Here is a 24,145-nt window from a genome sequence, read left to right as displayed (position 1 = left end):
GCCACCATGTTGACTCCTCATGCTGTTGCCATCCTCACCACTCTGTCACTGGGCTACTATGTTGACTTCTTATGCGGTTGCCACCCTCACCACTCTGTGACGGGCCATTAGTGTCCCTGTTTGGCCTTGTTGACATCACCAATTACTTTACCCTTCTTCTGATCTGTCAGATGAACCGAAAAATGAAAAACACAACGGATTCTGTCTTTGGAGCATCCATAAGGCCTCTGTCAGTCTGTCAGTATTTTGCATCAGGATTTGCTCATGATTTGGAAGCCAAAAGCAGGAGTATGTCCAAAACACAGAGGACATAAAAATATTTCCATCGCATATTATCTCTATTTTGGACTCCTGATTTTGCCTTACCAATAATGATGATATACTGATGCAAAAAACTGTCCAAATACTGACCGTGTGATAGAGGCCATTAAATTCCTGCATGCAGGGCTTCTTTTCGATCTTAATAAAAACCGATTTCAGAAGCAAATTGCCAAAACTCATGCATATTGAGCATAAAGCCTATATCACACAGTCAGTATTTTGCATCAGGATTTGATCATGATTTAGAAGCCAAAAGCAGCAGTGGGTACAAAACACAGAAGAGTCAAGACTAGGGGTGTCCGTGACACGGACCCGAACCCGAACATTTTCGTAAAAGTCCGGGTTCGGGTTCGGTGTTCGGCGCTTTCTTGGCGCTTTTTGAAAGGCTGCAAAGCAGCCAATCAACAAGCGTCATACTACTTGGCCCAAGAGGCCATCACAGCCATGCCTACTATTGGCATGGCTGTGATTGGCCAGTGCACCATGTGACCCAGCCTCTATTTAAGCTGGAGTCACGTAGCGCCGCACGTCACTCTGCTATGATCAGTATAGGGAGAGGTTGCAGCTGCGACGTTAGGGCGAGATTAGGCAGATTAACTCCTCCAAAAGACTTCATTCTGTGATCGATCTGCAGCTGTGGATTATTGAAGTGCTATTATTGACTTGCTCACTTTTTTGAGGCTGCCCAGAGCGTTTTTAGATCACTTTTTTTCTGGGGTGATCGGCGGCCATTTTGTGACTTGTGGTGCGCCAGCACGAGCTATCACCAAGTGTATTTAACCATCGATAGTGTGGTTATTTTGTGCTATATCCTACATCAGCTGCAGGCTGAGCCTGTGTCACCGAAGTGCATTTAACCATCAACAGTCTGGTTATTTTTTGGCCATATACTACATCAGCTGCAGGCTGAGCCTGTTTCACCCAAGTGCATTTAACCATCAACAGTCTGATTATTTTTTGGCCATATACTACATCAGCTGCAGGCTGAGCCTGTGTCACACAAGTGCATTTAACCATCAACAGTGTGGTTATTTTTTGGCCATATATTACATCAGGGGCAAGTTGAGCCTGTCACCCAGCGCCTAAAAAATAGACCTGACATTTCTATTCAACCAAATCTGCACAGTTTTAGCTGGTCAAGTTATTTGTAGTGACCGTCAAAGCAGACTTTTGTTCTGGGTTGAAAAAGCATTCCCAAATTTGCCATTCTGAAAATAACTAGTTTGTGGTATTTCAGGCCTACTTGAAATCTATCCCAAAAAGAAAATCTTACATTGAAGTTATTGATAGTGTCATTCAGAAAAACCTAAGACACACGCTAGCGTGCTGATAGAAGTGTCATTCTGTGATTAAACCTATAACTGTCACACAGCGCAAAAAAAAACAGGTCTCACATCTCTATTCAACCAAATCTGCACAGTTTTAGCTGGTCAAGTTATTTGTAGTGACCGTCAAAGCAGACTTTTTGTTCTGGGTTGAAAAAGCATTCCCAAATTTGCCATTCTGAAAATAACTTGTTTGTGGTATTTCAGGCCTACTTGAAATCTATCCCAAAAAGAAAATCTTACATTGAAGTTTTTGATAGTGTCATTCAGAAAAACCTAAGACACACGCTAGCGTGCTGATAGAAGTGTCATTCTGTGATTAAACCTATAACTGTCACACAGCGCAAAAAAAAACAGGTCTCACATCTTTATTCAACCAAATCTGCACAGTTTTAGCTGGTCAAGTTATTTGTAGTGACCGTCAAAGCAGACTTTTTGTTCTGGGTTGAAAAAGCATTCCCAAATTTGCCATTCTGAAAATAACTAGTTTGTGGTATTTGAGGCCTACTTGAAATCTATCCCAAAAAGAAAATCTTACATTGAAGTTATTGATAGTGTCATTCAGAAAAACCTAAGACACAAGCTAGCGTGCTGATAGAAGTGTCATTCTGTGATTAAACCTATAACTGTCACACACCGCAAAAAAAAACAGGTCTCACATCTCTATTCAACCAAATCTGCACAGTTTTAGCTGGTCAAGTTATTTGTAGTGACCGTAAAAGCACACTTTTTGTTCTGGGTTGAAAAAGCATTCCCAAATTTGCCATTCTCAAAATAACTAGTTTCTGGTATTTGAGGCCTACTTGAAATCTATCCCAAAAAGGATATCTTACATTGAAGGTACTGATAGTGTCATTCAGAAAAACCTAAGACACACGCTACCGTGCAGATAGAAGTCTGATTCTGTGATTAAACCTTAACCTGTCACACAGTGCAAAAAAAAAACAGGTCTCACATTTCTATTCAATGGTCTGCCGGGTGTTCACTCCAAGGTCATGGAAGTCACGCCTGCGGCCACCCCGTTCTCCGAGGGATATGTCCTGAAATCCAGCTGAAAGCTGCAGAACATCAGTCGGAGGTCTCTCCACTACTGGCGGGCCTCTCTGGCGCCCTCTTCCCACAAGCAAAGGCTCGGCTGGTGGCTGCTGGGGTCTTTCAATGCGTCTAGGTTCTTGAGCCTCTTGCTCCTGTCCAGGCTGTCCCTGGCTGGGCTGCCCCCTGGCACGTGCTCTTCCGCGGGCTCTGGCTCGTCCACTTATCTTCTATTCCTGAGAGGATATAAACCGCTAATAAGGTCAATCTGCCGCCTAGCAGCTCCGCCGTGGCACAATCACCTCAGAACTCGCACACTGGTGACTTTAGGTATCTTCACTGGTCACTTTGAGCAGAATGATGACATCCGAGTCACGGCACCAAATGTAACCCTCTTTTCCTTGCACCATCTGCGACACCTCCAGCTTTCACACTCACTCGGTCACCAGCTCCTCCAGGCATAAACTCTAATTGGACTCTAAGGGACGACACTCAGGTCTTCTGTGGTTTAAAGCTTTATTGAGGTGGAGTGCACTTGGCTGGAGCCTGTAATACAACAGGGAAACACTGCCACTTTGTGGTATACAGCCAGTTCACCAGCCCACCTATATCATAACAGGCAGTCATTATATTACATTCCCACATACATGTTACAGGATATAACAAAGCATACAGAAAAATGAACAAGAGAAAATCATTTACAAAGATATTGCAGCAGGGTGACCTGGAATACAGCATGTCTTGCAGCCATTTTAGGAAGAACACATGGCTCTCTAACTGTACATCATCTACTCAGCCTAGCATGTGCTGCAGGGTTTAAAGGCTGCTAAAAAACATACAGTCACCTCTGTAGTCATTCTACAGAACTATTATGGGCATATATTATAACTTTTTACAATAGATAAATGAACTTTAGCTTTAGAGAACTTAGACAGAGATCCTACCTCCTTCACAGTAAATGTCTGCACTGAGGAGACCAAACCAAGTAGCAGAATACACAGGGGGCTTTCTGGAAGAGTCCACTGTAAAGACTCTGTCTGTTAAAACTTTCCTCAGTTATCTAATAGCACATTTGAAGAGGTTTATTTAGCATGTCCTGACTCTCTGCTAACAGCTTGTTATGAATATATGGAACTATATTTAACAAGTGATCATTGCTGCAGCTCCTGTATATTGGTATGACCCTATTGCAAACCTGCAGACTGGATATTTGGTGAAACTTCATGTGGTTCATATCGACTGTACTACACCACTGACTTGGTGCCTGGGCCTAAATATGTGACAGTGGCCTGTTCCAGTGGTGGGTGACGTGATGCCTAATTCTCTGCTATGACATGAAGACAGATTCTGTGCTGACATAAAGCCAGATTCTCTGTTACGGGACCTCTCTCCTCTGCCTGGGCCTAAATGTGTGACAGTGGCCTGTTCCAGTGGTGGGTGACGTGATGCCTGATTCTCTGCTATGACATGAAGACAGATTCTGCGCTGACATAAGGCCAGATTCTCTGTTACGGGACCTCTCTCCTCTGCCTGGGTGCCTGGGCCTAAATGTGTGACAGTGGCCTGTTCCAGTGGTGGGTGACGTGAAGCCTGATTCTCTGCTATGACATGAAGACAGATTCTATGCTGACATAAGGCCAGATTCTCTGTTACGGGACCTCTCTCCTCTGCCTGGGTGCCTGGGCCTAAATGTGTGACAGTGGCCTGTTCCAGTGGTGGGTGACGTGATGCCTGATTCTCTGCTATGACATGAAGACAGATTCTGTGCTGACATAAGGCCAGATTCTCTGTTACGGGACCTCTCTCCTCTGCCTGGGTGCCTGGGCCTAAATGTGTGACAGTGGCCTGTTCCAGTGGTGGGTGACGTGAAGCCTGATTCTCTGCTATGACATGAAGACAGATTCTGTGCTGACATAAGGCCAGATTCTCTGTTACGGGACCTCTCTCCTCTGCCTGGGTGCCTGGGCCTAAATGTGTGACAGTGGCCTGTTCCAGTGGTGGGTGACGTGATGCCTGATTCTCTGCTATGACATGAAGACAGATTCTGCGCTGACATAAGGCCAGATTCTCTGTTACGGGACCTCTCTCCTCTGCCTGGGTGCCTGGGCCTAAATGTGTGACAGTGGCCTGTTCCAGTGGTGGGTGACGTGAAGCCTGATTCTCTGCTATGACATGAAGACAGATTCTGTGCTGACATAAGGCCAGATTCTCTGTTACGGGACCTCTCTCCTCTGCCTGGGTGCCTGGGCCTAAATGTGTGACAGTGGCCTGTTCCAGTGGTGGGTGACGTGAAGCCTGATTCTCTGCTATGACATGAAGACAGATTCTGTGCTGACATAAAGCCAGATTCTCTGTTACGGGACCTCTCTCCTCTGCCTGGGTGCCTGGGCCTAAATGTGTGACAGTGGCCTGTTCCAGTTGTGGGTGACATGATGCCTGATTCTCTGCTATGACATGAAGACAGATTCTGCGCTGACATAAGGCCAGATTCTCTGTTACGGGACCTCTCTCCTCTGCCTGGGTGCCTAGGCCTAAATGTGTGACAGTGGCCTGTTCCAGTGGTGGGTGACGTGAAGCCTGATTCTCTGCTATGATATGAAGACAGATTCTGTGCTGACATAAGGCCAGATTCTCTGTTACGGGACCTCTCTCCTCTGCCTGGGTGCCGGGGCCTAAATGTGTGACAGTGGCCTGTTCCAGTGGTGGGTGACGTGATGCCTGATTCTCTGCTATGACATGAAGACAGATTCTGCGCTGACATAAGGCCAGATTCTCTGTTACGGGACCTCTCTCCTCTGCCTGGGTGCCTGGGCCTAAATGTGTGACAGTGGCCTGTTCCAGTGGTGGGTGACGTGATGCCTGATTCTCTGCTTTGACATGAAGACAGATTCTGCGCTGACATAAGGCCAGATTCTCTGTTACGGGACCGCTCTCCTCTGTCTGGGTGCCGGGGCCTAAATGTGTGACAGTGGCCTGTTCCAGTGGTGGGTGACGTGAAGCTTGATTCTCTGCTATGACATGAAGACTGATTCTGCGCTGACATAAGGCCAGATTCTCTGTTACGGGACCGCTCTCCTCTGTCTGGGTGCCGGGGCCTAAATGTGTGACAGTGGCCTGTTCCAGTGGTGGGTGACGTGAAGCCTGATTCTCTGCTATGACATGAAGACTGATTCTGCGCTGACATGAAGCCAGATTCTCTGCTATGGCATGAAGAGACTGATTCTCTGCTGACATGAAGCCAGATTCTTTGCTATGCCATAAAGAGACCGATTCTCTGCTGACGTGAAGCCAGATTCTCTGCTATGGGACCTCTGTCCAATTGATATTGGTTCATTTTTATTTTTTTAATTTTAATTTTAATTCATTTCCCTATCCACATTAGTTTGCAGGGGATTTACCTACATGTTGCTGCCTTTTGCAGCCCTCTAGCTCTTTCCTGGGCTGTTTTACAGCCTTTTTAGTGCCCAAAAGTTCGGGTCCCCATTGACTTCAATGGGGTTTGGGACGAAGTTCGGGTCGGGTTCGGATCCCGAACCCGAACATTTCCGGGAAGTTCGGCCGAACTTCTCCAACCCGAACATCCAGGTGTTCGCTCAACTCTAGTCAAGACACGCAAATATTCCAATCAAATGTCATTCTCTGACCAAATACTGACCGTGTGAAGGCGGATGTTCAAAATACAGTATCCGTTTTTTTGGGTTTGTTCTTTTAACGGATCAAAATAAGCAGTGACGTCAACACAAACTTACTTCTGGCACCCTCTCCACTCTGTAATGGGCCCTCTACTTGTATCAGCGTGTAATTGTAGCAATCTATGTGAAATCAGCAGACAGTGTAAAAGGAAAGTATTCTTTCACTCTATAGTAAAATCTTGGGCCACTGAACAGTTAAGTCCATTATACCTGACGCTAACATTGACCTGTAAGGCTGAGTTCACACTTCAGTTATTTAATCAGTTTTCTTCACTGACCAAGTAAGTGAAGTGTCAACTGATTCTACGAGTGAAGCCTGTCATACTGACACACAGTAACTGTTTCACTTCCACAGCGGACTAGCTATTTGTAACGGTCGCGTACACACACACACAGGGGGGAGGGAAGTGACCACTGCGCTCCACCCTTACCCCTGGCCCTGCCTACTTGCCTCGCGAGTCCTAACTTGGAATAAGTGCAGGGATGAGTACCAAAGGAGTCAGCAGAGGATCGTCAGGAGGAGGCCGGGGTCAAATACTAGGAGAGCAGCAAAGTACACAAGGAGCAGGCAGAGGAACGTCAGGAATTCAGCAGGAGGTAAGTACGCCAGGAAAGACCAAATCACAGGTGGAACCTAAATTAACAGGCAACCTGTGGCCAGCAGGCTGCATGTATTTATAGTGGGGAGTGAGGGTCATGTGACGTGGCCAGCGTTACATGACCGACAGACCAACCAGTCGAGCACCGAGCGATCAGCTCGGCGCTCAAGGCAGACTAGGAGCAGGGAGCCGCCCAGCTAGTAAAGCCGCCCTGGCAATGAGGTCAAACACAGATCCTCATTCCCAAAGCTAAGCAACAGTTCTGAGGGCAATGGGGGACCGAGTGCGCCTTCGGAACCCCGTTACACTATTCATGTTTCTGCAATGCACAGTGACGTACACCGAGATACATGCTCCCTACAGCTGGGAAATAGCTGATTTATAACGCAGTTCATTACAAATTAATACAGATGAAATTTGGTAAAGGGTCCAAATCAAATTTTTTAGAACTTTGCTAATCTCTAATCTTTTATATATTGGTTTAATTAAGTTGAACAAGTCCCCCAAAAAATAAATTACAAACGTGTGTAGAAACAAATGAATGTTAATGGATGATAAAGGGACAACTAAGCCTCATGCTCAATTTCACATTAGTAGTTGTAGTTATCACATATATATGCTGATTTAATTAAATGTAACAACCCAACCTTACAGGGAAATTTCCCGGTGGGTCAATGCCCAGGATGCCACCAGAGCCCTCCTGGCGGCCGGCCAGGGGAAGCTTTTGGGGATGCATTTTGTGCTGCTGGTGGCAGTATTTTGTGATGGACTGTTGTATTTGGCTCTGTTGGGGTGGTATAATGTGCCGCAATATGGTATTGCTGGCCCCACCTACTTGTGTTGGCCCTGCCTACAGAACAGGGCCACATTTAGTATTTTTTCCAGGGCCACTTTAAGTTTCCAGTCCGCCCCTGCTACAAACATGTTCCATACAGCTACTGCCTCTATCATGCTGCTGCCGCCATCATGCCACTGCTGCTGCTTGCCTATCAACATGTTCCATACGTCTGCTGCCGCCATCTTGCCGCTGCCATCATCTTGCCACTGTTGTGGCCTGCCTATCATCGTGTTCTGTCTGGCTGCTACTGCTGCTTCCTTCATGCCACTGCTGTATGAGCAGTAGGTATATGAGCAGGTATATAAGCAGTATTTTTTGGCAGTTTTTGTTGGGGTTTTATGCCTTAATGTTTGTGATCAATGCAAAATGTGATCAATGCAAAACTGCATAACTATTGTACTGCTGCTGCCTGTGTACCAACATGTTCTGTACGGCTGCTGCTTCCTCCATCAAGCCACTGCCATCATTATGCCACTGCTGCTGCCTGCCTACCATCATGTTCGATATGGCTGCTGCTGCCTCCATCATGCTGCTGCCTGCCTGCCAACATTTATCATATGACTGCTTCAAACGCCACTGCCTCAGTTACTGCTCCTCGCTGCTAAGCCCCTACTGCCACTACTATTAACGCTACGCATATACCACTACTACCACTACCACTACTGCTACTATTACTACTACTACCCATGGACAGCTGACCTACTGCCTTGTATGTCCCATGCTATGCTGATTCTTCTACCGCTACTAATGCGGCCATGTGCCTCTTATTACCCTACCCTTTCCACATCCACACTGCACTGTTGCTGTTCCCAATTAAAAGGGATCATTTTTATAGGCTCGTTCACAACACACCACACTTATGCACATCGCATGGGAAGGCATTTATTTCTAACCCTGTCAAGGCATAATTTTTGGACACTTTGTCCCCCAGCAAGACAGTTTTTTTACATTTTTATTCCATAACACATTGTGTTTAAACATTATCTGCCCCCAATAAGGGACAATTTTTGAAAGCTTTGGAATATGAAAAGTATAAGGCATGTGACGGTGCAGTGTGTTTTTAAATGCTGTCAAACGTATTTACCCATAGCTATGTATATCATTGTCACTCATACATGATTTACTATTGCTGTCATTGTGTTCAAGATATTGGGGAGGGCGGGAGAAATATAAAAAAGTCATAAAAAATTTATGAAAAGAGATAACATTCTAGGACACTAGAGGGTGTTAATTTCCGTGGCAATTGGAGCCAATCTTGTTTAGGTCTGACTCGGAACTGAACTTTTTGAAAAATTCAGCTAACCTGAACCAAACCGAACCTAGACAAGTTCGCTCATTTCTGATTGTAAATTTACAACAATTTGTTGTACCAACTTGGTACTACCAAGCAAACTATATTCATCAGCTGTGCACATCATATGAAGTATGATTGCATGGGGTCCAGGTACCTCCACAGTCACAAGAATGAGTCCCTTGTGTGAAAAGAATGGTAGTTCACCAGCGTGACTACCCCACCATTTACTGTCTATAGCACTGCCTAGTTCAATACTCAGTCTCCATATTTTTTTTTTACTTTAATTATGCCTTTATATCATTTTCATTTGGGATAATGAATTAGGTTATGTTGAAAATGAAGTGCCTTTTACATATCAATCATCTGTGTTAGGCTACTTTCACACTTGCGTTCGGAGCGGATCCGCCTGTTATCTGCACAGACGGATCCGCTCCTATAATGCAAACGATGGTATCCGTTCAGAAAGGATCCGTCTGCATTATATTTCAGAAAAAAATCTAAGTCTAAAAGTTAGTCAGACGGATCCGTCCTGACTTTGCATTGAAAGTCAATGGGGGACGGATCCGTTTGAAATTGCACCATATTGTGTCAATGTAAACGGATCCGTCCCCATTGACTTACATTGTAAGTCTGGACGGATCCGTTTGGCTCCGCACGGCCAGGCGGACACCCGAACGCTGCAAGCTGCGTTCGGATGTCCGCCTGCTGAGCGGAACGGAGGCCAAACGGTAACAAACTGAGGCATTCTGAGCGGATCCACATCCACTCAGAATGCATTGGGGCAGTACAGATCCGTTCGGGGCCGCTTGTGAGAGCCTTCAAACGGAGCTCACAAGCGGAACCCCGAACGCAAGTGTGAAAGTAGCCTTAGACATGCCTTAAAAAGCCATGCGTCATATTGTTACAAAGAGCAACTCTTCTGATTCAACAGGTTAAACAGTCTCTAGAAAACCAACTATGCTTCCCTTTGAACTCTCATTTACTATGTCAGAAGTAGATAATCTGCATATTTCATTATAATGAATAATCTCAGTCAGGCAGCATACATACCATGAAGCAGCCAAGCACAGCACAGAGAGCTCTCCACAAACTGTAAGTAGCACAAATTTGTTGTATAAAGAAAGTACAAACATAGAATATATACTACATACGGTACTTTACAATTGGTGCAAAGAATAGTCGATAAAGTAGACCAGTAGCATTTAGAAAATCTTTAGCTTTTAGAAAATCTTTATATGCTACCATGTATATATAAACTGAATATATGTGTGCATACAATTTGATAATAAATTCACTTCTATTTAAAATTGTCATTCTTTTTCAGGCTTCACATTTTACCCTTTTCTATTTTGGTCCTCGGCTTATGTCCAATAATTAATAAAGCCACTGTCCAAAAGCCAAGCATATTATTGCTTTTGGCTGACGACCTTGGAATTGGGGATGTTGGCTGTTATGGGAATGATACTATAAGGTAACTGATTGTTAAGTCAGTTTTCATTTCACATTTTAATATGAAGAACTCATGGAGTAGATAAATAATTGAATGTATGATAATTAAATATATTGGTAGAAAACATGAACAGATCCAGATCCTTCCCCGTTGTTCAGTGGTATGATTAACTGAGGTTGCAGGTGGTTGACAACAGTTCCCTCACATTTTAATTTAACATGAGACTGATAGGAGAAAAATCTATTTGCATTACGTTTGTGCAGTAGTTACTGCACTAATTACAAGTTACTGTAATTCTGTATATCTTTTCAAAGTAAATGTCTCTTTTTTTCACTTAACAGCTCCATAACTCCTGTTCTAAATTAATATTGTTCCAGATGGTGAGACAGACTGTCAGCTCTTTCATCCTAACCCCTCCCCATGGGCAGCATGAGCTGACAGTCGTCTCTACTAGGGATGAGAGAATTTCATATTTTGAAACTCGTTTTCGGCTCGTGTTATGGTATTTACTGAATTGTGTTATGGATTCCGTTACCACGGACCATAACGCAATTCCATAACGGAATGCAAGGCATTCTGTTATTCATTCCGTCATAATAGAAGTCTATGGCCTGCATAACGGATCTGTCCGGTTTCCGTTATGCAGGAGAGGACTCCAGCATAACGGAAACCGGACGGATCCGTTATGCAGGCCATAGACTTCTATTATGACGGAATGAATAACGGAATGCCTCGAAAGACATTCCGCGATGCATTCCGTCATGGAATTACGGTCTGTGGTAACGGAATCCATAACGCAATTCAGTAAATACCATAACACGAGCCGAAAACGAATTTCAAAATATGAAATTCGCTCATCCCTAGTCTCTACATCTCGGACAATGTTAATATAGGGGGGTCGAGTGAAAGTGCTTAAAAGTGCTTATCTGTTTCTCAGATAAGATATATGAAAAAATAATTGTGTACTATTGATTTATTCAAAGTTACATGAAAAGTTAGAAGCTATTGAACGCATAATTATCCCACAAGACTACATCTAACAAATCGAACTACACCCCTCCCCCTAGTCAACCATTTGTCCTCACAGTTTACACCATGATTTCTTTATATAGCACCAACCAATTCTACAACCTGTACAGAGGTCACAATCTAAATATGTTTCCAGAGTGTGGGAGGAAATCCGAGTATCCTGAGGAAACCCACACAAACACAAGGAGAACATACAAGTTCCATATAGATGTTAACTTTGGATAGATTTAAACTCATGACCCCACTGAGATTCTGTGATGCTTATGGTGGCTCCATGGAACAATCTCTCATACTGTATTCAGGCTTTATGGGGGAAGCCTCCTTGTCCTCCTCTCTCTCCGATCCCTGTTTAAATTCTTGTCTGTGACCACAATGTAAGGCCTCATGCACACGACCGTATGGCTTTTTCAGTGTTTTGCGGTCCGTTTTTCACGGATCCGTTGTTCCGTTTTTTGTTTCCGTTGTGTTTCCGTTTCTGTTCCGTTTTTCCGTTCCGTTTTTCCGTATGGCATATACAGTATACAGTAATTACATAGATGAAATTGGGCTGGGCATAACATTTTCAATAGATGGTTCAGCAAAAAACGGAACGGAAACGGAAGACATACGGATGCATTTCCGTATGTGTTCCGTTTTTTTGGCGGACCCATTGACTTGAATGGAGCCAAGCACCGTGATTTGCGGACAAGAATAGGACATGTTCTATCTTTTCACGGTACGGAAATACGGAAATACTGAAACGGAATGCACACGGAGACAATTCAGTATTTTTTGCTGAACCATTGAAATGAATGGTTCAGTATATGTTCCGCATACTGAACTACAAAAACGGCCAGTATACTGAATGCAAAATACTGTCATGTGCATGAGCCCTAAGGAGGAAGGACTCTGTGGTCTCTGAAGCAGAAAGTGATGACATTTCAGTGACAGATGCAGACATTAGACAATCATCTTAGGTTAATTTAACTGTTTGATCATTTTGATTTCAAAATTTTCCTGACATTTCAGGACTCCAAACATTGATAGACTGGCCAGAGAAGGTGTGAAACTGACTCAACACATTTCTGCAGCCTCTGTATGTACCCCAAGTAGAGCAGCGTTTTTAACTGGCCGGTATCCTATCAGAACAGGTAATAAATACATAATTGTTGATTGAAGGTACGGTAGCTGCTTTTTAATCTAAAAAAGGAAAATTGTTCTTACTCATATAATACATTACTGATCCCACTAGAAATCAGTTCATACACACTTATTTTCAGAGGCGTACATAAAATGCTGTGGAAAAAGGTTGTCACCTCATCTCAACTCCTGCCGCTGTTTATGTTCCACAATCTTCACAGATCACCTCCAAAGAGGTGATTTCGACCTGATCCAGTTCAGCTTTTTTCTGAATCGCTCTGCACATGTAGACTTTGAACATGTTAAATATTAACTCTAATGCTTGTTGTAATGATTTCTTAATTAACTCATTCAGCCTCGTAGGATTTTCCGCATTTTTGCATTTTATTTTCTGACTCCCTGCCTTTCCATTCACATAGCCATATTGTTTTTTGCAGGATAAGTTGCACTTTGTAGGATCACCATTTAATATTGCATACAATGTAGTGGGAAACCGGACAAAAAAAAAAAAGTGGAATTGTGAAAAAACGCAATTCCGCCACATTTTTCTGGGTTTTGTTTTTACAGTGTTCCCTGTGCGGTAAAACTGACTTTTTACCTTCATTATCAGTGTCAGAGGGTTACAAAAATACCACATTTGTATAGTTGTTTTGAATTTTAATACTGAAAAAATAAGCACTTTAAGGAATAATAATTTTTGTTCTTTTTATTGCTATATTCTGAGCACCATGACTTTTCTGTAATTAGGTCTATACAGCTCATAAAGTGAACTCTAGAATATATATAACTTTTTGATCACTTTTTATTCTATTTTTTGGGGTGAAGCGATATTAAAATGGCGAATTAGCAATTTTACTATAAGGGTCCATTCACACGTCCGCACTTCGTTCCCGAAAAATTGCGGACAAGAATAGGCATATTCTATTAGTGCCGGCAAATTGCCGCTGTCCATGTTTTGCGGATCCGTGGATCCGCAGAACACGTTACGGAAGTCTGAATGGAGCCTAAGAGATAAATATTTTTATATTTTAATCGTTGGGTAGTTTTGAGATGTGGTGATGCCTATGATGTTCCTTTTTGTTTTAATTTTGGGGAACGGGGAGTGTGAGGAATATGGATTAATATTTACTGTCAGCCATGTCCTCACACCCCCATTTGCTGACAGATAGCGGAGGTAGTGAACTCCACAGAAGGGCCCTGCTTCAAAGCCCCAGCCCTGATTGTCATTTGATTCACCTTTCTGTCAGCCACCATGCAAATAGGCTCTCACTCCACTAGATCTGCCATCTGACAAGCAGATGGTTGAAATCCACAGGGGGTCCTAGCTCCAAGGATGCCCCAGGTGGATAGACTCACACCTCTTCCAGCAGCTAGGAGCCAGGCCAAGGGAACAGGAAGGATCTCTCAGTATGGGGTCCCAAACCTTCCCCCAGTTCAATCAGATTCGCAGACATGTTGGCACTTACATTTCATAAGGATTGATGAATCGTCCGTCCATCCCAGGCATAATTCGGTTATATTTTTGCGATCCTGGGACAAAGCCAAACATCCACGTAGTTCTGGCTTGAGACTAGCATGCCAGGGAAAGGAGATATGAATATCTCCCCATAGAAACCCAATACCGGTACCATGTTTGGGATCTAGTTGGAGCCGGAACCCAGGCGGATCAATTGGGCCCGGAACTATCTTCCTGCGACATTCTGGTCTGGGGCTATGAGCCCTAAGGGGTTTTATGGGTCATTTGCTCCCAGCACCAGACAAGGAGCGGGGCCGTATCCATAGGCGGGGAGGGGCGTGGCCAGCTACAGGTCATAAGCCCATGCAAGCCAGCGGGCGGTGTCTTTCTCTGAAGAAGGGTCACATTGTGTAATGTATTTAGAGGGACCCAGGAACTAGCTGAGATCACGGTCCTTCATGTGGACTCCAGCAAAGAACATCTCACAACCAAAAGGAACTTTCATCTTACCCGGTAATTGACTTTTACTCTGCTTAACCCTGTTGTACCCATATAACCCATATCTGTAACCTCAGACCACTTTGTATATTCTCTTTGTATATTGTGTTAAATCTAGTGCCCTTATGGCCATTAAATATATAATTTAATCTTGTGCTATCTTGTATCTCGATCACGAATCTCCACGTCCGTGTTTTGGCCTAGTTATAAGCTACCGCGGGTTGGTTTCTCACCCTATATAATCCCATTAGCAGACCGGGCTTATATCAAACGAGAAGCTGGTGGCAGATTTCCCAGGCTGAGACAGCGCTGTTTTCACTGCGGCAGTGAACAGGCTCTCTCAGCTTGTCGCCTCTCTGTGCTCGTGTGGACAGGAGGTGTGTGTAAACTGTACCAACCTGACCTTACCTGCTCCTCCCGGAGGGCGTAACATCACGTTTTTGGTAGCCAAGGACAATACTGCGTCTCGTGATTACGACGTAGTTGACATCAAGCGGGCCCGAGGTGTGGTATTTGTCACAGGGAGCGATTTAATTTATTTTTAATTTTTTTCCCTTTTCAAACTTCCCCCAGTAAACTTGAACAAGCGGTCATTAGATCAGTTCTATTATAAATTCCAATGCATTAGCATTGAAATCTATGAGAATTGCATTATTCATATGGAACCAGGTTTTCAGACATATTTGACCAAGGCATCTGAGGGGGTTAAATGTCTGATATTGGCATTATCACCGATTGCAGACATTAGCCCCATGTGTCTGCCATGTGAACAACAGGCACCCGACAGCTATGGTGCTTGCTCGAATCCAAAGCAGGCAACATATTTACAGAGCCAACTTTCGCTGTACATGTATGGCACAGGTCATTAACTGGTTAAATTACTAATGTGACTCAAGTTCATGCAATATGGCACAGTAAAATTAAATAATTTTGATTTTTAAAGGACATTTTTGTCCAAAAGGGATATTTTAAATATTGTCCTTTTATAGCAGTCAGCACAATATGATCTCCTATATAGCTAGGGAACTCATTGTTATTTTACTTCTGCTACAAAGGAGAGACGCTATCTTATAGTATAACAGTAGTTGTAGAATGATTATACACTGCTCAAAAAAATAAAGGGAACACAAAAATAACACATCCTAGATCTGAGTTAATTAAATATTCTTCTGAAATACTTTGTTCTTTACATAGTTGAATGTGCTGACAACAAAATCACACAAAAATAAAGAAATGGAAATCAAATTTTTCAACCCATGGAGGTCTGGATTTGGAGTCACACTCAAAATTAAAGTGGAAAAACACACTACAGGCTGATCCAACTTTGATGTAATGTCCTTAAAACAAATCAAAATGAGGCTCAGTAGTGTGTGTGGCCTCCACGTGCCTATATGACCTCCCTACAACGCCTGTGCATGCTCCTGATGAGGTGGCGGATGGTCTCCTGAGGGATCTCCTCCCAGACCTGGACTAAAGCATCTGCCAACTCCTGGACAGTCTGTGGTGCAACGTGACGTTGGTGGATAGAGCGAGACATGATGTCCCAGATGTGCTCAATTGGATTCAGGTCTGGGGAACGGGCGGGCCAGTCCATAGCATCAATGCCTTCGTCTTGCAGGAACTGCTGACACACTCCAGCCACATGAGGTCTAGCATTGTCTTGCATTAGGAGGAACCCAGGGCCAACCGCACCAGCATATGGTCTCACAAGGGGTCTGAGGATCTCATCTCGGTACCTAATGGCAGTCAGGCTACCTCTGGCGAGCACATGGAGGGCTGTGCGGCCCTCCAAAGAAATGCCACCCCACACCATTACTGACCCAATGCCAAACCGGTCATGCTGGAGGATGTTGCAGGCAGCAGAACGTTCTCCACGGCGTCTCCAGACTCTGTCACGTCTGTCACATGTGCTCAGTGGGAACCTGCTTTCATCTGTGAAGAGCACAGGGCGCCAGTGGCGAATTTGCCAATCTTGGTGTTCTCTGGCAAATGCCAAACGTCCTGCACGGTGTTGGGCTGTAAGCACAACCCCCACCTGTGGACGTCGTGCTCTCATATCACCCTCATGGAGTCTGTTTCTGACCGTTTGAGCAGACACATGCACATTTGTGGCCTGCTGGAGGTCATTTTGCAGGGCTCTGGCAGTGCTCCTCCTGTTCCTTCTAGTACAAAGGCGGAGGTAGTGGTCCTGCTGCTGGGTTGTTGCCCTCCTACGGCCTCCTCCACATCTCCTGATGTACTGGCCTGTCTCCTGGTAGCGCCTCCATGCTCTGGACACTACGCTGACAGACACAGCAAACCTTCTTGCCACAGCTCGCATTGATGTGCCATCCTGGATAAGCTGCACTACCTGGGCCACTTGTGTGGGTTGTAGACTCCGTCTCATGCTACCACTAGAGTGAAAGCACCGCCAGCATTCAAAAGTGACCAAAACATCAGCCAGGAAGCATAGGAACTGAGAAGTGGTCTGTGGTCACCACCTGCAGAACCACTCCTTTATTGGGGGTGTCTTGCTAATTGCCTATAATTTCCACCTGTTGTCTATCCCATTTGCACAACAGCATGTGAAATTGATTGTCACTCAGTGTTGCTTCCTAAGTGGACAGTTTGATTTCACAGAACTGTGATTGACTTGGAGTTACATTGTGCTGTTTAAGTGTTCCCTTTATTTTTTTGAGCAATGTATAATAAAATCACAAGTGGTGATGCAATACAGATCTAAATAAATTTATATGTATACACATCCTGATCAAGTGAATAAAATAGGTGATGAAATAAAATTAAATCTGTGAAAAAATAAATAAATAAATAAATAAATAAAAAGTGATAAAATAAAAAGTGAAAGAAAACGGTGACAGTGCCATACTCTATACAATTACATATTAATAAATATAGTGTTCACTTATTGATAATGTACGATGTACACAAATATATATGTATAATACAAAAAAGAAAAAGAAGAATATGGTGATACGTAAATATATATGTCCATTCAGTACAAAAAGGACCTTTGCTTTTCTTTTTTTCCTTGTTTATTTCAAAAAACGCTGTGTAGTCTCCATTTGCACACCCTCCTTATTGGTGCTCTCCATCCCATACAATTCATCTCGTTCATCACCAGGTTTTATCAATCCATTTAATTTAGTATGCTGTCAGATCTAGCCATTAGTGTTGAGCGCGAATATTCGAATTTTGAATTTTTATCTCGAATATCGCAACTTCGAGATTTCGCGAATATTTCAAATATAGTTCCATATATTCGCGAAATCGAATATTCATTTTTTTTGTGTTTTTTTTTTCCATCTGAAAATATATGATTTCTCCCTGCTTCTTGCTTGTGGGTCAATGAGCCATTGGCCCACAAGCAACTGAATTGAAGCTGGAAGGAATCACGTTTTCAGATGGACCAAATATGACGAATATTCTAAATAAAGAATATATTGCTGTATATAAAATTTTTGAATATTCATTCTATTCTAATCTAAACCAATAATCTCGGTTATAATATTCGAGTTCACGAATATTACAACAGAAAAATCGTAATGGTTAATACGTGTGCCGGAGCGCATGACAAAATCGTTATTTAATCAACTTCAGCATACAACACCCCGACAAGCGTCCCCGTCACCATGGGAACGCCTGTGGGTTAGAAAATACCATCGGATCTGAGTTTTCCCTGAGATCGTAAAACCTCAGATCCGATGGTATATTCTAACCCACAGGTGTTCCCATGGTCACGGGGACGCTTGTCGGGGAGCATTATGCCAAAGTGGAATATTATTGCTCTAACTTCGTCTTTTAGAATATTCTTAATATTGGTCTAACTTCGTCTTTAGAATATTCGTAATATTGCTCTAACTTCGTCTTTTAGAATATTACGAATATTCTAAAAGACGAAGTTAGAGCAATATTAAGAATATTCGTAAAATACACATAGATTGTAATTTAGCTAATATAGTGCTATAATCCTTTTTTTTTGTCTAATTTTTTCTGCCTCTTCTGAACTTCAGTTTTGGAAAATATGTACACTATTAAAAAAATTACTTTAGCAGTATATTAGCTAAATTACAATCTATATGTGTATTTTACGAATATTCTTAATATTGCTCTAACTTCGTCTTTTAGAATATTCGTAATATTCTAAAAGACGAAGTTAGAGCAATATTAAGAATATTCGTAAAATACACATTTAGATTGTAATTTAGCTAATATACTGCTATAGTAATTTTTTTAATAGTGTACATATTTTCCAAAACTGAAGTTCAGAAGAGGCAAAAAAAATTGAGAAAAAAAAAAAGATTATAGCACTATATTAGCTAAATTACAATCTATATGTGTATTTTACGAAAATTCGTAATATTGCTCTAACTCCGTCTTTTAGAATATTACGAATATTCTAAAAGACGAAGTTAGAGCAATATTAAGAATATTCGTAAAATACACATATTAGCCTAGCCATAGTCAATTAGTCATAGGAACGTTGCCTTATACTATCAAAAGAAAAATCGCAATACGCGATTAATTAAATCGCATATTATTCGCGATAAATGGAATAATTATGAATATTCGATTTCGACGAATATAACACGAACATTCAATCGAATATTCGTGAAATATTGCGAAATCGAATATGGCACCTCCCGCTCATCACTACTAGCCATCAAGATTTGGCAACCCAAAATAACCTAATAACACAGAAAAAGTGTTTATTATAAAACAATATAAAATTGAACATTAAAAAGGTCAAGAAGATCAACACCACTTAGACCTACAGAGGAATTAGTTAGCACAAGAAATTAAATTTAGAGGACTACTCCAAAAATGGTGAAAAACTCAGGGCCTCATTCAAGCCAAGTGGCATCACAGTATTGAGCTCGAAAATCCATTTCACTTCTTTCTGGGCGAGAACCTTTTTCCAATTCCCTCCCCTCCCCCCTATCAGGGCCCTATCAATCCCTCTTACCTTGAGGAGAGAGGCGTCACTATTATAATGGATCTTGAAGTGTCGTGGGATAGTTTTCAGGTTCTGGGGGTCCTCTTCATCTTTCGCCCCCATAATTCCAAGGATATGTTCTCTTGTTTGTCGTCTCAGTTGTCTCAAAGTCATCCCTACATAAGATAAATTGCAGGGGCAGGTGGCAACATAAATCACCTCCACTGTTGTGCACGATATTGTGTGCGTGATCTCATAATTCTTCTGCCCTGTGCAATCTGTAAAGGTATTTGTTCGTACAATGTTGGGGCATGCAACACATTTTCCACAGGGACGACAGCCCCATTTTGGACCCTTAAAGCCGAACAAATTCTCCGTAATCTTGCCTTCATAGTGACTATGAACTAGCATATCTTTTAAATTCCTTTCCCATCTAAAGGTAAGAGAGGGATGTTGAGGTAGAGAACCCCGCAGGGTATGATCCATCTGTAAAATATTCCAGTGTTTTTCGAGTATAGAGACAAACTCCTCATGGCCAGAATTATATGATGTAATAAATCTCACTATTTTACCACCATCCTTTTGTCTGCCTCGATCTTCCAATAATTTTTCTCTTTTGGAATGTTTGGCACGTACATACGCTTTTCTTACCGAGCGATCACTGTATCCACGATCTTTAAATCTCTTGGTTAGGTCGACCGCACGTTTCTCAAAATCATCATCTCTAGAGCAAATTTTTCTCAGTCTCAAAAACTGTCCAATGGGTATGCCATCCAATAATTGTTTTGGGTGATAGGAGTCGGCACGGAGGATACTGTTCACAGCGGTAGGCTTCCGAAATAGGTCTGTGTGTATAAAACCATCATTATCCACATGTAAAGCCACATCCAAAAAATCCATCTTGGTCCTCCCCATTTTGTACGTGAGATGGATATTTACGATGTTCTTGTTGAGGAGTGCCATGAACTCTTTCAGATCCTCAGTACTACCCTGCCAAATCATAAGCACATCGTCGATATAACGGCACCACATGTGGACCTTCTCGATGTGGTTTTAGGATGTCTTGCAGATGGGTGGATGACTTTAGGAACCGCTTGACAACCAGATTGAACATGTGTGTCATACAGGGCTCAGGGATCAGCCCTCCTTGATGCAGTGCCGACACCATGTTCTTCCCGTTGTTGGTCAATATGATTCCGATTTTGAGTTTTCGTGGAGAAAGCCAGGATTCAATTTCTTAATAAAGGACACGGAGCAGTTCCTCCCTTGTGTGACTCCATTTGCCCAGGCAAACGAGGTGCAGAACAGCGTGACACCGCGTGCCCTGCACATGAGGTATGCTGGAGGGGCACTGTGAATTGTCCCTGCAGTGGAGGCTAAGGACACGGTGGAGAAGGAGGAGGCAGAGGCGGACATTGTCGCAGGTCCAACGGAGTGACAACGTAGAGCCGGAAGCGGCATCACCTAGCCAAGTTGCTGGTGTGGCTGTGCAGGAACCATATTCACCCAGTGGACCATAAAGGACATGTATTGTCCCTGACCATTGTTACAGCTCCACACGTCTGTGCTGCTGTTCACTTTGGCATACACCAACAGGCTCAAGGACTGGCCCACCTTATTTTCTACATGTGTGTGCCTTTTTGGCAAATGACGGCTTGGGACTCTCCACCTCGGCTCAGCACAAGCCATCAGTTCTCTGAAAGGTGCAGAGTCCACCACTTGGAAAGGGAGGGACTGCATCACCAACAACTTGGACAGGAGCACATTTAGCTTCTGCGCCTTTTGATGAGTGCACCCATACTGTTGTCTCTTGGCAATCAATTCAGTGATCGATTGCTGACGGAATGACTGACGAGGATTAGGAGGAGGAGCAGAAGCATCAGATGATGGGAAGGACAGACAGCTCCCTTCGGCTGAGGTGGTGGAGCCTTGACTGCCTGAAACCGGGTGCGTGCCACTGGGAGATGCAGTGGTTGCTGCGGCAGGCTAGACAACCACATCGGAGCCACGGTTCTCCCAGGCCACTTTATGGTGACGCTGCATATGTTGACGCAGGGCCGTGGTGCCAACACTGGCACCCTGGCCCTGCTTCACCTTCTTTCCACAGATTCTAAAAATGGCCATGTTCACCTCCTCCGGCGGCTTAACAAAAAACTGCCACACCACTGAGTAGGTGATTTGATCCCCAACACTTCGCACTGACTGACTGCTACCACCGCTGCTTCCGTGAACCTATGCACCACTACTTTCCGGGCAGGTAGGCTCCTGCAAAGCAGGTGGTCTACCCCAGGCACGTTTGGCTACCAACCTACCACTGCTGCCACCCTGCTGACTCCCGGCCACGCTAGAGACTTGCTAGCTCCGCGGCTGCCTCACGGGCAAGCAGCCACCCTCTTCTCACGACGATGATGAAGCCCCTAATTCACCTGGTTCCCAAGTGCGATCAGCTACATCATCATCATCATCGAGTACTGTCTGCATGTCACTGATGTCCTCCCCAATGGTCTCTGGGTCAGGAGCCTCACCGCTCGCAGCACCAGCTCCCACACCACTCTCCTCATGACTACTTGCCCGCCTAGCGGACTAATCGGCGGATGTCTCCTCCACATCGTGGCTGGCCAGTAGCTGCTGACTGTCCTCTAATAGCTCATCCTCGCTGTATAGTGGGGCTGAGCCCACAGCATATAATACTGGCTGAGGGAACAGAAAAGGACAGAGGCAGGTTAAAGACGGGTGAGGGCACAGAGCCTGATCCCGGGCCATGCCAACTAAGGGTTATGTCTGATGTCTGACTATTGTCTGGTGGTGTCTGATGTCACTTGGGATGAAGTCAACCATTCAAGAACCGCTGGGTTGCTGGTCCAGACTCGACCCCTAGATGACACCGAGAGCTCAGGCCTCTCGCTGCGACTCCAGCTGCCACGCCCCCTTACTCTGCTGCGACCTGTGCCTGCGCCAAGAAACATTTAGGCCTCTGCCACACCCATGTGCAGGGCCTAGTACTTCTCTGTCTGACATACTGTTAGTTTAAATAGATAAATAAAAAGTAAATTAAAACACCCCAAAAAAGTCTGTAATTTTCTAACTTCACCACACAACAGCTAATAAGCCCTTTTTTCCCACTAATACATGCCAAAAAGGGCTGTAATTTTCTAACTTCACCACACAACGGCAAATACTTTTGTTGTGCCACTAATAAACGCAAAAGAGGGCTTTAGAACATATAAATGCACCGCTAAATGGCAAATATAGATTTCTTTTTTCCACTTATACACTCCACAAAAGGCTTTAGAAGGCGGGACGAATCCAATTTTTTCAAATCCGAAAAGGTTCTTGAATATATCGAATCTTTTGAATCTCGAATCCTACATAAGAATTGGTGTGAACAGTGTAAGAAACAAAGTGATCCAAACTCAATATTCTATTGATATGAAAAAATAACGAGTCCTTACTTTTTTAACAAAGTATTAGTCAACACATAAAGAAAGTAACCTTAAGGAAAACTGAAATAAGAGGTATATGGAGGCTGCCATTACTTACAGTTGCCTGGCTGTCCAGCTGATCCTCTACCTCGAAAACATTAGCCATAGGCCCTGAACAAGCATGCAGCAGGACATTTTTGTCAAATCAGATAAGATTACCTGCATGCTTGTTTCTGGTGTGATTCATACACTACTGGTGCCAAATTGACAAGCAGGGCTGCCAGGCAACTGGTATTGTTTAAAAAAGAAAAAACATGGCAGCATCCACACTGCACATGCACTTTAATTGCAAATGCACCTCTTCTGTGCAGGTCCTGTTCAACTATGTGTTTTGACTAGGAGGTTTATATTGCTGTGTTACTTACTAGAGGGGGTTCTATACTAAGTTGCAGTATCTAGTCGACTAAGGGGGCATTATATTGAGGTGGCAGGCATGAGAAGAAGGGAGCAGTGACAGTGAACACTACAAAATGTAGGGTTAAAGACTAGGGATGAGCGAACGCGAAATGTATAGTTCGGGTTCGTACCGAATTTTGGGGTGTCCGTGACACGGACCCGAACCCGAACATTTTCGTAAAAGTCAGTGTTCGGGTTCGGTGTTCGGCGCTTTCTTGGCGCTTTTTGAAAGGCTGCAAAGCAGCCAATCAACAAGCGTCATACTACTTGCCCCAAGAGGCCATCACAGCCTTGCCTACTATTGGCATGGCTGTGATTGGCCAGTGCAGCATGTGACCCAGCCTCTATATAAGCTTGGGTCACGTTGCGCTGCACGTCACTCTGCTGATTGAAGCATAGGGAGAGGTTGCAGCTGCGACGGTAGGGCGAGATTAGGCAGTTTAACTCCTCCAAAAGACTTCATTCTGTGAGCGATCTGCAGCTGTGGATCATTGAAGTGCTAATATTGACTTGCTCACTTTTTTGAGGCTGACCAGAGCGTTTTTAGATCACTTTTTTTCTGGGGTGATCGGCGGCCACTTTGTGACTTGTGGTGCGCCAGCACAAGCTATCACCAAGTGTATTTAACCATCAATAGTGTGGTTATTTTGTGCTATATCCTACATCAGCTGCAGGCTGAGC

The 24,145-nt window shown here is 43.7% G+C and overlaps 1 protein-coding gene across 2 annotated transcripts in view; it reads left to right on the top strand.

Moving 5' to 3' along the window:
- Positions 1 to 10,072: 10,072 nt before the first annotated feature.
- The window catches only part of LOC120994877 (arylsulfatase H-like), a 53,895-nt gene continuing 39,822 nt past the window's right edge, over positions 10,073 to 24,145 (top strand). The window contains exons 1-3 of one of the 2 annotated variants that reach the window (XM_040423748.1): positions 10,073 to 10,193; positions 10,426 to 10,572; positions 12,589 to 12,710. In XM_040423748.1, the coding sequence (XP_040279682.1) occupies positions 10,153 to 10,193; positions 10,426 to 10,572; positions 12,589 to 12,710 (310 nt within the window). In that variant the 5' untranslated portion in view covers positions 10,073 to 10,152. Of the gene's footprint in view, positions 10,194 to 10,425; positions 10,573 to 12,588; positions 12,711 to 24,145 lie in introns of those variants that run through there. The other variant, XM_040423749.1, reaches the window with a different exon arrangement.

This window comes from Bufo bufo, chromosome 3 (genome assembly GCF_905171765.1).
Source record: "Bufo bufo chromosome 3, aBufBuf1.1, whole genome shotgun sequence".
NCBI lineage: Eukaryota > Metazoa > Chordata > Amphibia > Anura > Bufonidae > Bufo > Bufo bufo.
This window is presented reverse-complemented; position numbering and strand designations above follow the sequence as displayed.